Consider the following 15,164-nt stretch of genomic DNA (forward strand, 5'->3'; position numbering starts at 1 on the left):
GATGATGTTCTAACATCTATCTGACGCTTTTGGCAGATGACGTCAGTGAGTTATTTATATCTTGATCCTAAATTTAACCTGCGGGCTGTGTAATTAGTTTTACGCAGCTTCAACTAACAAACATGGTTATAGTTTTATAACAAGTTTTTTTATATATCTAGGTACTGAAAAATGCTTGCCAAAGTTTTAATTCCTTTCCTTTCCTGAAGCTGTGAAACTGAAGGTACAAAGCTGTGGCCGTCCCGAATCATCTACAAATGTTGACATCGGATTATCTGGATGCAGCATCAAGCTTTAGAAGAACCGTAATCCTGGCTTTATTTGTTGCCTTCCTTTTCACAGGTAGGACGAGTCAAACCCTGGGATTTACCTTTTAAAAATTGTACTTCATTTTCTATTCATGTTTATGCAGTTGATGAGATTCGTTACTATTTCCATGTTGAAACCATTCAGTTAGGTTGAGTTTTCAAATGTGTTTTAATACCATACTTTTCCGAATATAGCTCCAACATCAACACCTTTCCCAGATAAGTGTGAAGTTGCACAAGAAAACACACATATGGTTATTTTTCTTCATACCAAAAAATAAAATCATCATCAGTTTGTACACGGTGATCAACACACAAATGCTCATGAACGTGAAAAGCGAGCTACGTCAGGGGAGATAAGAGCCAGAGTCTTGTCTTAACATTGGATTTGTCTCCCTTAGGTTTTCACTAATTTGTCTTTATACCTATGTAAACTGCAATAATTACTGAATACCTCAACATTCACACTTTCTGAATGTTAGTTAAGCATACTATGTCTCTATATTATATTGTGTGTGTTTATGTATGTGTGTGTGTATGTGTATGTGTTGATATGTGTGTTTGTATGTGTGTGTGTGCATTCTCACAGTTATTGAGGCAGCGGGCGAGGAGAAGCTAACGCTGGAGGCAAACCCTGATCAACCTCTGACTAGGGAAAACAACACAGGGGACAATGTCACCCTGACATGCAAAGGGATGATCCATCCGACCAGCACCTTCCTTTCCTTCAGCGTTCTTCACACCTGTAAACACTAAACACCTTTCTCCTTTGTAGACACACATGAACAAACACGCGCACACACACAATCAAAAATATTTCTTAGAATACAAGGACCGTAATTTATAGGAGCAATGCAACTTTCTAAAAAATGCAAAATTTTAAATTTATTTTTGTATGTTTTCCATGATAAAACAGATTAAGAATACGAATATTTTATATATTTATCAAATAATAAACTTCTTGTTAAGTTTCTTTGCTTCCGCGTCCTCGATTTGGCGTATAAAAAAATAACAAAGTTTAATTAATTGTAAGTAAAAAGAAAACTAAGCTTTGCCCTTAATATGAAAAGTAGCACTGACTGAGCTTTTGATGTTTAATTATTGTTAGCCTGTGAATAATCAAAACCGAAAAGCCAAGGGGTAAATATAGTTTACTTTAATCTTTGAATTTTTGAGGTGAAAGGTGACAATAGTTGATCGATACTGGTGCCGATTGATTGATTAATTGATTGATTTATTGATCGATTGATTTTTCTCCTTTCCCGGTCAGTGGACGAGGAAGTCACAACCTACGTCTCTAAAGTCTTCCCGACAGGCAGCATGCCTACCGCCAACGTGTCCGCTGAACTTGTTGGCTGCTACGCCGGAGACTACGTCCTGTGCCAAGGGATTTCTAGCAAGTTCTCCTACAACGAGAACGGCAGCCTTGCCATCGTCGTCGTCATCAAGTCGTTTCTGTGTCGCCTGCGTGGCCTGTGGAAATGTAAGGTCATCTTCCGGTATGCGGGCCGTCTCGAGGACATCACCATGAAGGCCCACTTGACTTTTCACGGCTTCTGTACGTGCTCGCGACGTCAGTCCTACGTCCGTTTTGTAATTTTTGACTGAAACCTTCTTTCTGGTTACTTCTTGTCTATCGCTTCATTCACAGAGCTGACGCATTATTCGTGTTTTCTGAAGAATGGATGGTTGATTTTGTCATCGATAGATGAACCAATCGATCGATGAATCGATGAACGGATGGACCAAGATATAAGGGCATTGCGTAGCTATTGGTTCTAGATACACTGGCCTTACTTTATACCTGGGGATAAAGGGTCATAAAAATCACGTGACAGTTTTATTCTTCTCAAGTTAGAAACAAGGCGTAAATATTATATATTGTTGTTCACAAAATTCCTTCATAAAAATCGTTATTAAATGTAGACAATTATATTTTAATGACTATAAACATTAGCCTAGCAGTAAGGTTAAAGCGTTTTGTCTTTTTCTTCGTACAGCTTGGCCTTCTAATTTGACTTTGACCTTTGGGGAATCTCATAAGGAGATGAACAAGGTCGCGGTGATAGCTGGAAGTCAGGTGCTGCTGACGTGCCGGGGAAACGTCGGCTCGACTAACGCTCGGCTTATTTTCGTCTCCTACCACCACAACGGCACGGAAGCACAACGAAGAATGGTTCAGCGCCTCCAAGGTTCATAACAAACATCTTTGTGCTTGCCCTCAATTTGTTTCCATTACCTTGTAAAACAAAAAAAAACAAACAAACAAACAAACAAACAAAAACAAAAACAAAAAACAAAACAAAAAACAAAAAAACAAAAAACAAAAAAAAAAACAAAACGAAACAAAACAAAAAACAAAAAAAACAAAACAACAACTAAACCTCTTAACATGATAGTGATCTCTGATGTTCTGGCTAAGCTTTTCATTCCTCGGTGTAAGAAAAATTTCTCATGTCCATACAGCTTTTTAGTCCAGTAAAACAACAGCAATAATAGCTCTTAGAAATTGTAATATTAATAACTAAACACCATGAAAAGGTTTTCAAACACTTTAAAATAATAACTGCATCGTTTTTGAAGGATTTTTTTTTTTATTAACCAAAATAAGAGGGCGAGGCACTATTAAAATGCTTTGAAAGGAGAATTTGTCTTCCAAAAATTGTTTCGTAATTCGTTACAAAAGTTTCCACAATGTAAGACTTGCAGACTTTTTTTTCAAATACTATGTGATCACAAAAGTTGCGAAATTATAGACTAATAAGTGCAAAAAATAAGAAAAAGGAACACAGTACAGTATACTGCTGTTTCTACCGATGTATTCATGTGTGTGTGTTCACTTATGTTCGTAGGAAAGTGATTACAAACAGAGTCAATGCCAGTGGATTCACGAGGCCACTTTCAACCTCACAGTGCAGAACAACGACGATCTCAAGATCTTTAAATGCAACGTGAAGGACAACCACCACAACATCATCTTAAGTAGCTCGCCTACCGCGTTATACGTTGGTCAGTCAGTTATATTTCTGTTCTAGATAGATCGAAATTTTATTAGGTATTCAATATTCGTTTATTTACAAAAAAAAAAAAACAGTTTTTGTTTTCTTTCGAAGTTAATGGACCAGGAACAACATGGCGCACCATGAGCAAAAGCAAGGAAAAAATGGAAATCATTTCCGATCCGGCTCTGAAGTTGACGGAATCGTCAGTTGATGTCAAAGAACAAAGCTGCTTCGACAACGTCTGGCTCGTCTTCGGAGTGGTGGCCGTCAGCGTGGTGGTCATTGTCATCATCCTGGAGTCCGCCAACGCTGTCTACCGTAAAGTGAAAAAAGCAATGGAGAAAGAATAAATTACCATAGCTACAGTCAAATAATTTAACTACGCTAAAGTGTTAGCAAGTGTTCATTTATAAAATTAAGAAAAAAATAGAAATGCGGAGTTTTCGAGTGTAGCTTGTTTTCTTTTGTCTGCGTGAGTCTACATGATTACCGCTATACTCTATTTATTTATCTTATGCCTTTAACATCATGCAGCCTCAATGTTATGTTTCTAGCTTCAGATTTTTAATCATTCCAACAAATTCTCAATCCTGGATTTCAGCAAAATTACGAAGTATATAAAGGAGTGTCCTTTACCTGTCATTTCTTCTGCGCTTCATTGTCACTTGAATGGGTTCCTTCAAGGCTATTGTTTATTGCCATTACTGTTTATATATATATACCTTATGAAATTGTAAAAGTACAATTGATAGGAGCTGATAAATAAAACATGTTTGACGGCATTGCTTTGGTGTCATGTTTGCTTGTTAAACAGCATGGGTACATGTTATGACTTTGTACATGGTATGGCGAACCTTTTCCTTCAATTAAATGTTTCTCACAATTAAAAAAGAACTCCTGGAATTTTAAAAAAAATTTACAAGATGTTTTCTGGCTGAAGTGACTGTCCTGTTTTAGATGCTCCTTACCCACTTGCCCATGGGCAAGGTCTCACCATCGAGTTCATCGAGTCTCACAGTTTTATCTCATTCCCGCGGAGTGCTCGCCCCTAACCCTTCTGAGTGATTCAAATCTCGCTTTTGACAGTGACGCCCTCTGTTGGTAAAGTCGTAGTCGTCAGATTAAGATTGTGGAAAGTATTTTACACAAATATCTGTAGACGTCAAATCAAAGATATTTTATTTACAAAAATCACTTTCAGAACATCGTTAGTCATAACTGTCTTAGAAGAGAAAAAGTTCGGATGTCTTAAGCTTAATTCCACGTTACTCGAAGATTCTACAAAAAAATATTATCTTATTTAAAGTGGCTTTTTAAAAAAAGAGATGCTGTGTGAACCAAGACTCTATTTTCCATTCAACTACAAACAAATGTGGATGACTATATTCATATTTATTTTCTTTTGTGCAGGTTAGTCACTAAAGTTCTAACTAGCAAGTTTTTAAATATTTTCTGATGTGAAGTAATAAATTGGTTCTTTTCAAACTCTGAAGAACGACAGTTCTTGTAGAACAGTTGGTCATCATAGACATTGCGGCTGGACCTCACCGGATCATATAGCTTTAAATGCATTTTTACAACATTCTGAAACTTAAAGCAAATAATTTTATTTAAGATAGACACATAGTTTATGTTTTATTCTGAAAACAGAAACAAGTTTATTTTAATCTCACATGCTGAAATTCCACTTTAATAATGGTTCCAACATTTTTTATGATTAATTAACGACTGCGCATGCAGACACTTTGAAAATTTTCTTCTTTTTTGTTGAACTTTTGAAACAGGGGCTGTTGTTTTTTAAGAGTTGAAATAATACTCTTAATATTATAATCAAATCGGTTTCTTATGTGCTGACAGAAGAAGGTGAATTTAAAATGTGATTGCTGATGACATGCTGCTTTGTCTCCAGGAGGAAGTCGTGTATATTCTGTCCTGTATGTCAACTTTTCTGCCGAACCAAAAGAGTATTTGGTGGGGCCAGGCAATAAAGGAGACAAGCTCACGATGACATGCAGCCTGTTTAGACAGGCTAATGAGTCTGATCTCACGATAGAAATCTTTCAGATATGTGAGAAACAGCCGAGTTAATTAATTAATCAACACTGCCTTAATTAACTCTTTCACTCTCTATTTGGTCTGAGACTAGAAATGTTATGTTGACATCATTAAATTACCAAAATTATTTCTGATAATAATTTGAACAAATTTTAAAGATGATGATTAATTTATATATTAATTTTTATACGTAGGGTGAAATAGTATTCATCTGAGTTACAATAATTTGATTGAAATGAAATGGTGAACAAATGATCAAGCATAAAAGAATAGCTTTATAATTCCTTTTGTCTCTCCTCTTGTGCATGCTACTCCTTACATTTACATGATGCATGACTGACTACAATCTGCTAACAAAAGCTAGTTTCTTTCTATTTTTATCTTACCTTGGACTTTTCATCATTGGTCATTCCCTTTCATTCTGACTGGAAGTAAATGAGAAAAAGAACAACTACTTCCGCCACGACTACAAGGCGATTAAGGACGTCACCAATATCAGGAAACTTGAAGTTAGACTGCTTCGCCGAACCGCCTTTATGCGAGGGCTTGGATGCCAGATTCTGCTATAACAAAGTGTATAACAAAGGGGATAACAAAGGGGAACTATTTATCAGGGTGATCATTGCACACCTGCAGTGTGGACATAGGGGCAAGTGGACATGCCAGGTCACTCCTCCATCAGCCCACGCTACAGCAAAGGCCAAAACCATACAGGTGGTTGGATTCAGTAAGTGAAATCTTTGGTTGTAGTAGAGTGTGCGAAAACAAAATTTTCTTCCTTCTATTTAATTTTCTTTAAATAGGGTATTAACCTTTTTTGTCTGTCCCAAAAAGTTCATTGAATAGTTTTGTTTTTAATATTTAGTGCTGTAACGGAGAAGAAAGAGTTGTTACTGTTTTAGGATGAGCCACACGTGGATAAGAGAAAAAAATGCTGATAAAGAGAGGATATTGTTTTTTTTTTTAACGAATTGCCTATCAACATCCCTTCCTTTCAAACATAAGTGTCAGGCTTTGGGGACAATCCTTTTTCTTGTCTCGTACCCTTTTAAACTGGAAACCTAAGTAGTAAAAAATAAGCAAAGTGTTGATAGGAGTTGACTAGTTTCACTTTGTGATCATTGTATGAGAACCCACAGACCACACACAGCCACACTCATACGCATGCGCGCGCGCTCTCTCTCTCTCTCTCACACACACAGGACGATATATCTCCACCTACATGTCCGCACTGACAGACACATACAGACACACAAAACATATTAAAGGACAGCTAACTCAACACTTGTTTGTTTTCGCTAGTTTCATACCTTTGTTCACACCTGTACAGCGCGTCCATCAGACGTTAAAATAAAAGCAGATGGCGTCTCAGACACCGGGTTCTTGATCGCCATGAGTGGAACCACCATCAGCTTTACTTGTGAAGGCAACGTGGGTTCGCCAAATGGCCATTTCTACTTCGCAACCAAACAACACCTAGTTACAAGCGAATTGAATGAAGAGGATCTTTACAACGCCACTGAGGTTGGTAGGAGAGACATCTGACCCCAGAATCCATTAACCTGTTTATAGGTTAATATCAGACCCCCTGAAAAAAAATTCAAGATTGAAAGTGATAGTTTACATTCATTTGTACATTGAGTTGTTTGGTGACATAGACAATAATGAGAATTTAATTTTTTCAGTACATTAAAAACAATTTTTTCAGATAAGAAAGTTGTCTTGTGTGCTAGGAAACCGAGGCCGAGGACAAAGAGTGCATTTGGACTCGCACGGGCATTTTGGAGCATCAACTTTCAGACGTCGATGACCATAAGAGTTTCAAGTGCGGTGTCCGGTGTGAAAAGTGTGAACACGAGATCCTCTTCCCCCACTCCATCATCACTGTCTTCATCGGTCTGTAGTCGCTGTTGTTGGATTCCGCACGTCTTGATTCGAAATGATGGGTTGCATTGATACCATAGTAGATAAGTGGATACGATTTGTGAATATTCGAAATCGAATGATACCAGAGTATCCTTACTCTTCTCACTATTGCTTATTTATTGATTTATTTAATTTCTCGATTATTTATTTATTTATTTTTGTTCATTTATTTGCAGTCAACCTTAACGGCACTACTTGGCACTCTTTGAACCCTCTGGTGACGGGTGGAATCACCGATCCCCTAGCGCCCAGTAATGCAAGCTCTGCTGCTGCCACCCTCTCTGAGTGCACCAACGACGTCTGGGTCATCTTCGGGGTGGCGGCTGGTGGCATCATCGCTCTCGTCATCATCATCGAGTCCATTTTCTACTTGCGCAAAAAGATAAAGTCCCTATCCTGGTATAGCTTCTAGGCTAGGCCCGAGAACCATCTAGGCCGTGTCTTGATATAGCGATGTGTCCCCGGTCTGAACATGGTTCGCAATGAGCAGCAATCACCGTCAATCGGGGTATATCTTGGGACAACAGTAATAACAAGTTTACTTAGGACATAAGATCGGTGAGAGATGACTTACATAAAGTACACATGAGAAGAGTCTATATAGTATTATTACCAATTTTCTCTAATTTGTCTTCAGTTTTTAAGCTCCTCAGTTATGTATTGCATCTAAGGAGCGTATTGATGACGCGAGGGTAGGTCGTTGCACCTGGGGTAGCATGGGGGAACTCCAGGACAAGCTTCTGGTTTCAGTTTAAGAAACTGTTTCTAGCATCACACACACACACGCACGCACGCACGCACGCATGGTCTTGCTTTGAGTTTGTCGATATATATGTTTATATATTATTTATATTTCCCAAGTAAACTTCATTTAACCACGTGGTCCTCAGGAACTGAATAAACAGCGTAAATAAAACCAGTGAAAAGTCCGCTTGTATAAATTTTTATTTCAATCTATATCAAATACTAAGTTTATTGTCCACGTCTGTTATTTAACACACAAAAAGTTTAATTATTATATTCCTCAATCACAGGCGATAATAAAAAGTTCACGCATGTGAAATAGATGAAGTTGTATATCAAGTAAAAGGTGTCAAGAATTTAAAAATATAATAACTCATAACAACTGTTCGAATGTCAGTAATTTTCTGTATAGTGTTTCCTAGCTTTAAAAGTCACTTTTTACAAATGTCACGTGAGGTCAATGGAAAAGGTCATGGCCTTTAGACAAAGTGAGTCCACACACCTTGAGCCAAAAAAAAAAAATTTCTGTTCTTTTGATTTGATTTTGTTGGCTTGGTTTTGACGACAACTACTTGCTGTGGTTGTGGATTTCTGGAAGAAATTCTCCACAGCTCCTCCACCGACTTCTAACATGGTTCATTCTACGATGTACTCGTGTCCCGGACCCCAGCCTCGGTCCACCCCGCGCTGGTGGTACACGATGGCGTGTCTGGAGATGTAGTTGCTCCTCTGCTTCCAGCGGGACACCCCCCACAAGGTGAGGAAGAGGACGACGATGAAGAGTGTTGTGGCTGCCACGAAGCCCAGGAGGTACCACAAACTGTCGTACCCGATGACTTCCCGTCCCCTCCCAGCCTGGGATTGATAAGCTTGAAGGGACGAGGCGTTCGTATAGACACCGTCCAGACGAGGCGGGTACAGCTCTATGTCGGGTACTGTGGCGTTCGTTGGCTTTGTACCTCAAAATAAATAAATAGGTTTAGGTTTCAGTCTAAACGGGTACGATGTAGTCTTCTTCTATAGGTATATCTCTTTCTCAACGATCTAGTAGAGTGAAATTTTGTGTTTATGTTGACAAAGTAAATTAATTTCAAATCCTAACATTTCTACTTTTTTTCGGTAAATAATTCGCCGTTCTTTGTTGACTATATTGGCTTGCTGTATACCTGTTCAAGATTCCCGATGTACCATCGTGGATATACAAACAAGTATACTAAGAAGTAAATAAGCCCAAGATCTATGTCTCTCACCGATGAAGTAGGTAAAAGTTCCCGCGAGCTTCTCGAAGGAAGATTCATTGGTAGTCGCTTTGCACCTCATCTGTCGCGTTTCCTCCGTGGCATTGGGCACTGTGTAGGATATCACTGAGGAGCCCAAAGTCCGACATTTGTTTTTAGACTTCAGAAGAAGTGCATTGGAAACTCTGAGGACCTTCATTGGCTGAAACAAAAAATGTTTTACCACAAATAAGGACGACAGAAAACTATCCTACTCAGATACCCAGCTGGATCATCTGGAAGGTGATAAAAAGGAGTTGGGGGAAGAGGTAAAGTGTATCACAAAGGACACCCGCTGCTTTAACAACTAATTCATGTCTTCTCCACACAGCAGCTGTATCAGAACTAGAAAAAGTACACTGCGCAAGATGAGCATCGAACCCACCGGTATACGGTTCTGGTGCTCTATCGTGCTGGCCATCCGTTTCCCCATGTCTTACATACCTGATTGTAATTTTGCGGGTACCTGAAAGGAGCTGTTAGCAGGGGTGGGGTAAATGATTCTTTCTTCCCAAACCCATGTCACGGGTGTGGATCCCACGAAAGCTCTGCATGTGATATTTATGACTTCTCCTGGTTGGTATACCCGTAACGTGGTGGTGGGTTTGGTCAGGGCTCTGGCCACAGCCACCGACGGATGCTCTAGAAATAATAGAAAGGTACGGTTGTCGTTATCTCTCACACACCACACACGACTGTATTATGAAAAGATGAGTTAAAAATATGTGCTGATGGACATTTTTATGAGAATAACAATAGAAGTAGTATATCTCTCGAAAAAAGAAATAATAATTTCAACCTCAGCTCACGTGCCTCCAACATAAACATTTGTCGAGTCATACTTGTACACAATTTTCGGGGTACCATCGGGGTCGTTGCTGTTGGAGAAATAGATGACGCAGACATATTTACCGCTGTCCGTGCAGGTCATCGCCCCCAAAGTAAGCTGCACATGACAGACCAGCAGCTGCAATTCATTGAAAGATGTTTGTCTTGTGGAGGCTGTAGTTAGAAACCAGACTTTCCTTTTATTACAATGATCTCCAACGGCACTGATAACTAAATAGTTTAACTGTTTCTCTGCTAATTCAAAAGGACTGGACAGAAGTGAGGCTTCTTTTTACAGAAGATCGATCCTCAGTAATTGAGTTGACTTTGACGACGACAACGATGATAATGATGATAAGGAGGAGGATAGGAGAGAAGAAGAGGAGAAGGAGGAGGAGGAAAAAATATACGGGTATGAGAGGAAGTCTACCTCTATGGCACTATCTGTAGGTCTGTAGGAATTGATGCCTCCCGTCGCTGAAGCATTTCTGCCCTGTAGCACCTCGGTGTTGACCCGGGCGTGCGACAGGTCATTAAGTACAGAAGCACTGGCCAACACCTGGAACTTAGGAGGATATGAAGTGACCCGGGATACCTCCATGGCATACACCTTCTGAGCTTGAGTGTCACCTGCGTAGGAAGGGGGGAGGAATTGTTCAACCAAAGATAAAGACCGTTACTTGTTTATTTTTTCTTCAATTTTTCTTTTTCTTTGTTTATTTTGTTGCTTTTTATTTATCTGTTTTTATTTTTCTGTTATTTTTTATTTTTGTTTGTTTGATTTTTCTTAGGGTTTTTTTGTTCATTTTTTTGTTTGTTCTTTATTGGGTTTTTTTGTGTATGTGTTTTTGTGCGTGTTGCTTTTCTGTTTTCTTGTACTTGTATTCGTGTAATTCTGTATGCATCTCTCTCTATATGTATATCTGTGTGTGTGCTTTTTTTCTGAATTTTTTATATATAGTAGTTATTAACAACATCAGTTTTTTTTTAAACTGTCCTCCTAGCATCTCAAACAATTTTTCCGACTCAATCACGGAGTTGGACCTGCAAAAGCATAGCATGGAGTTCAAACTTACCCAGACTGCAGTTCACGTGCAGACCACCCAAGCTTCGACCCATTCTGTCAAAATAAACAACCTGGCTGGGCGGGTGAAGTGTGATTTTCACGGCCACAACCGAAGCATAGCTAATAAAACACACGAGGAACTGGTTCATGGAGGCAGCGCTCTTGGCACAGCAAACCTCGAGTCCCACGACCTGTCTACGTAACAACATTATCGGCTCTTGCGCTGACATCACATATGAAATGTCGTAGTGCTAAGGGAGATAACTGCAGAACTCATTGATTGTAATAAAAGAAAGGTGTAGACGTGGTGATTGTTTTTCAGGGTTTCTTGTTTGTTTGTTTGTTTGTTTGTTTGTTTGTTTGTTTGTTTGTTTGTTTGTTTGTTTGTTTGTTTGTTTGGTTGGTTGGTTGGTTGGTTGTTTGGTTGTTTGGTTAGTTGTTTGGTTGGTTGGTTGGTTGGTTGGTTGTTTGGTTGTTTGTTTGTTTGTTTGGTTGGTTGGTTGGTTGGTTGGTTGGTTGGTTGGTTTTTGTTTGTTTGTTTTTTGTTTTTTGTTTTGTTTTTTGTGGGGTTTTTTCCTGTTTATTTTAATTTTATTTCTGGAAAATGTTCTGTAGAACCGCAGGACCGCACCTCAGCCAAGTATTAATCAACACTTTGAACTAATGTGTCACAAAATATTTTTTAAGTATTCAAGTCAAGCACCCGCAACATACCCACATCAAGATTCGTTGCTAAATGACTGTGAAGAACTATGTCCCGCGCAGGAACTGGTTGTTTACAATCGTCAGACGTCCAGTCCCATAGCTTTGGGGGGAGCATTTTACTCGAAAAAAAAAATAAACAGAACTGACAGTAGATATAAGAACAAAGATATATCATATTACAGTGTCTTCAGGATAATTTCTGCTTGCCCATCAGATTAGATAAGGTTAGTTAATAAACAAAGCACAGAAAGCCCTACAGTCTAGCAGTCATGCTAAAATATATGATCATCAAAATAAACAAAGCTTGCTTGGCTGTTTATTTTTTTGGAGGGAGGGGGTTAGTTTCTACTTCTTCACTAATTCGTTACTTCGTTGTGACGACAAAAAAAAAAAAAAAATAAAATACATGCACACATATACACATATACACTTCTACATGCACACATATATAAGATGCTCAGGTTTAAAATTGTTTCTTCTACCTGCGATAGAGACTTCAGTGTAATACTGAAAGAAAACAAACAAACAACTGCACGTGGACTAACCCATCATGTCACCTGGCGCCTGCTATCATGTCCTACATTCTACTCTCCAATAAACAAGAAAATGCATCTGCACCTTGTGTACGGAATTTGATAAAGAACTTCTGCTCTTTTCGTTCCTTCTGAGAGATTTGAAAACAGGGTTTCTGAAGTTACAAAAGTCAAGATCATTTCAGGAAAGAGGTTAGTCCCTCAAGAAGAGTCTCGAAATGAAAGCCGTCTGCTTGTTTCTCCTTTGCTGCCCTCTCCTGGTGTCTGCACGGGTTAAGGAGTCTAGACTGAAGGAGAAAAGGATAGGCAAGTTGTGTGTTTCTTGGTGATGGTGCTGTTCAAGTTTTTCTTCTTTTGCTACTTATCTTCTTCCTCTTTTCATCTCCAAAACGTATACCTCGGAAAAAAACATTTTATATATGAAGAATATGAAGCGCTGTGTGTGTGTGTGTGTGTCTTTATATGTGTGTATACGTATAGTCCTAACTGTGTGTTAAATGTCTGTATGGGTATGTGAGCAAAGACAAATTTCTGTCCTCCTGGGCAGACAATAAAGTCTGTTTTGATTTTGATTTGATTTTGATTTGATTATCTTCTTATCGGAATGGACAACATCAACAACTTTCCCAATAATTATAACCCATAAAAAACACCATCATTTTGTTATCATTGTCGTCAACATTATCCTCATCACTCTCACCACCACTACCATCATCATCATCCCTCGTGGTCACCAGTTTCAGGTAGAGATTGTGGGGAGACTTACTACCTGTGCTCTAGCAACGTGTGTATCCAGGAGGAGTAGCTGTGTGACACGGAGAACGACTGCGGCAACAACGAGGATGAAGTCGGCTGCCGTAAGTAGTGCTCACCTTTACCAGGATTTTGCTCTCCTTCCAAACACACAACTTAAAAAAAAAATATTATTAAATATTACTCTTGATTTCTCTAAAAATCAATCTTGACCACTTTAATTCACAAATTTTTTTCACATTGGATAAAGTTACATGATATCACTTATCAAACAGGACCTTGATAGAAGCTAGCAATGTCTGTGGACAATAAATACATTTATTTGAATGAGTTTGTTTGTTCGTTTCTTATGTGTTTGCTCTTTTCCAGAATTACACAAAAATTTACAAGAAATCTCTGCTACTGTGTGCTTCAGCTACTGACTGTTCTGGGGCTCATCAGTTTAAATGCGGGATGCGAGACAGCTGCATCGCCATCGAATACCGTTGTGATGGAGAGAACGACTGTGTAGATGGTTCTGAAGAAGCAGGCTGTGGTACGTTTTGTCTTTAATAATTGGAATTGGTTTTTTTGTGAATTTACACTTTTATGCCTTGGATGCTTAATAAATATATTTTCCCTTCACGATACATCTTCAGCTAGTAATTATTCCCCCGTTGTCTGCGCTTTTCTTTTCACAGCCACCCGGACCTGCCTCCAGGGTGAACTCAAGTGTTCTAACAACGTCTGTGTGGAGATATCCAAACTGTGTAACGGACACAACGGCTGTGGCAACGGATGGGACGAGGACCCTACTCACTGTGAGATGTGAAGACGTCACGAGACCTTGAACTTTCGGGTCATGTCAGGCGCATTTGTGCCAAAGGTCAAGGCGAGGCGACTGGTCCAGTGTAGCCAGTATCGAAAGTAGGACTGAAATTATCAGATAAAAAGCTGACATAGAACTTGCTACGTAGATCCAGGCGGCAAAAGACGTGGAATCATGAGCGGATAATCATAAAGTATATTATGGATACGTGGACACCAATCCAGCTTTTATTGTAGTCAAAGGGAGGTAAATCCACTTACCATTAACATTAAAACCATTTTACTTTCCGTATTTTCTAGGGAAAAAAATGTTCATGGCATGTGTTCCTCAAACGAGTCGCTGCTACTACAAAACACAATGCTCAGTTCCATCCTTTAATCCAAATTCAAACTAAAATACTCGATTCAGACTAATTTGAGGAAGTAATAGCCATGAAAGAAAGATGATAAGGAATAGCCATGAAAGTATACAAGGGGTAATTTAATGTATATAGATATATAAAACAGGTTATGTAAACAAATAAAAAGAAGTTTAGACACAGAAAGGTCTGGCATGTAGCAAACAGCATGAAAATCGTTCTGAAGAACAACCACAGAACAAAGATGACCCTACACACACTTGCTTGTGACCTCTCCCACATGTTACCTTTCCAAAGATACCCCTAGGTTTCATGTCTGTGAATCAGCGACACACTGATAAAGTGCCCTCAATTTTCACAGGTTAAAAACACTATCAAAATGGCTTGAAAGACTACAAGTCCTAAACACGATATAGTTAATGGAAATTTAATCCGAAGAAAGATATTTTCAACTGTGTATCCCCGTTCACCGTAGGGTGGGCTACGATGTTGTTGTCATTGTTTACTCCACCCCAACTGCCCCATCCTCTGATGGTTGACACAAAAAGAACCAAAAAAAATCCGAATGAATGTCCAAACTCTGCAGTTATATTGCTAAATATAGGATGCCCATATAAGTGCTCCGTGACACAGTAATCTGCTCTTTAAGGTCAATAGTTCAACGATTTTAAATTTTCAGGCACAAGTAGACCTCAGTATATGGCATCGAGAGAGAACTAGTCTAGTATAGCAGCCCATGTCTACATTACCTATCCGTTTACATTATTAAGTCTCTTACTTTAATATAGTTTTCAAAAAACT

General features: G+C 38.8%; 3 protein-coding genes and 1 long non-coding RNA gene across 5 annotated transcripts; 3 read left to right on the top strand and 1 right to left on the bottom strand.

The window, feature by feature from the left end:
- Positions 1-43: 43 nt before the first annotated feature.
- On the top strand, positions 44-4,109 carry LOC112569155. Its single transcript, XM_025246868.1, has 6 exons — positions 44-342; positions 898-1,053; positions 1,579-1,866; positions 2,309-2,500; positions 3,161-3,317; positions 3,422-4,109. Exons 1-5 carry the CDS (start codon positions 258-260, stop codon positions 3,166-3,168), a joined length of 729 nt encoding a protein of 242 aa, XP_025102653.1. The 5' UTR covers positions 44-257; the 3' UTR covers positions 3,169-3,317; positions 3,422-4,109.
- Positions 4,110-4,520: 411 nt separating this feature from the next.
- Positions 4,521-8,090, top strand: LOC112569154. The gene is made up of 6 exons (XM_025246867.1): positions 4,521-4,720; positions 5,220-5,378; positions 5,798-6,092; positions 6,696-6,889; positions 7,099-7,261; positions 7,468-8,090. The coding sequence occupies exons 3-6, from the start codon at positions 5,801-5,803 to the stop codon at positions 7,701-7,703; spliced, it is 885 nt and encodes a 294-aa protein (XP_025102652.1). The 5' UTR covers positions 4,521-4,720; positions 5,220-5,378; positions 5,798-5,800; the 3' UTR covers positions 7,704-8,090.
- A 131-nt stretch (positions 8,091-8,221) lies between these two features.
- Positions 8,222-11,540, bottom strand: LOC112569153. Of its 2 annotated transcripts, none has more exons than XM_025246865.1 (6): positions 11,217-11,540; positions 10,571-10,770; positions 10,126-10,279; positions 9,779-9,954; positions 9,286-9,475; positions 8,222-8,994 (listed from the first exon to the last, which is right to left on the bottom strand). In XM_025246865.1, exons 1-6 carry the CDS (start codon positions 11,434-11,436, stop codon positions 8,672-8,674), a joined length of 1,263 nt encoding a protein of 420 aa, XP_025102650.1. In that variant the 5' UTR covers positions 11,437-11,540; the 3' UTR covers positions 8,222-8,671. The 2 variants fall into 2 exon arrangements, with proteins under 2 accessions (XP_025102650.1, XP_025102651.1); XM_025246866.1 differs by having other exon boundaries at positions 10,126-10,258; positions 11,217-11,537.
- Positions 11,541-13,192: 1,652 nt separating this feature from the next.
- Positions 13,193-14,091, top strand: LOC112568956. The gene is made up of 3 exons (XR_003100260.1): positions 13,193-13,301; positions 13,613-13,732; positions 13,878-14,091. It is a non-coding gene; the product is annotated as an uncharacterized LOC112568956 (long non-coding RNA).
- The last annotated feature ends 1,073 nt before the right edge of the window (positions 14,092-15,164 follow it).

Source organism: Pomacea canaliculata, linkage group LG7, assembly GCF_003073045.1.
Source record: "Pomacea canaliculata isolate SZHN2017 linkage group LG7, ASM307304v1, whole genome shotgun sequence".
In the NCBI taxonomy this organism is placed as follows: Eukaryota; Metazoa; Mollusca; class Gastropoda; order Architaenioglossa; family Ampullariidae; genus Pomacea; species Pomacea canaliculata.

Bases quoted from the DNA above. Each gene is read 5' to 3' on its own strand.
- LOC112569155 (XM_025246868.1), top strand. From the start codon at position 258: ATGTTGACATCGGATTATCTGGATGCAGCATCAAGCTTTAGAAGAACC. The intron at 343-897 runs GTAGGACGAGTC...GCATTCTCACAG, and splicing joins TGTTGCCTTCCTTTTCACAG to TTATTGAGGCAGCGGGCGAG. The intron at 1,867-2,308 runs GTACGTGCTCGC...TTCTTCGTACAG, and splicing joins CTTGACTTTTCACGGCTTCT to CTTGGCCTTCTAATTTGACT.
- LOC112569154 (XM_025246867.1), top strand. From the start codon at position 5,801: ATGAGAAAAAGAACAACTACTTCCGCCACGACTACAAGGCGATTAAGG. The intron at 6,093-6,695 runs GTAAGTGAAATC...ACACCTGTACAG, and splicing joins CATACAGGTGGTTGGATTCA to CGCGTCCATCAGACGTTAAA. The intron at 6,890-7,098 runs GTTGGTAGGAGA...CTTGTGTGCTAG, and splicing joins ATCTTTACAACGCCACTGAG to GAAACCGAGGCCGAGGACAA.
- LOC112569153 (XM_025246865.1), bottom strand. From the start codon at position 11,436: ATGTCAGCGCAAGAGCCGATAATGTTGTTACGTAGACAGGTCGTGGGA. The intron at 10,771-11,216 runs GTAAGTTTGAAC...CTTCCTACGCAG, and splicing joins GCACGTGAACTGCAGTCTGG to GTGACACTCAAGCTCAGAAG. The intron at 10,280-10,570 runs GTAGACTTCCTC...AATGAATTGCAG, and splicing joins CTACAGATAGTGCCATAGAG to CTGCTGGTCTGTCATGTGCA.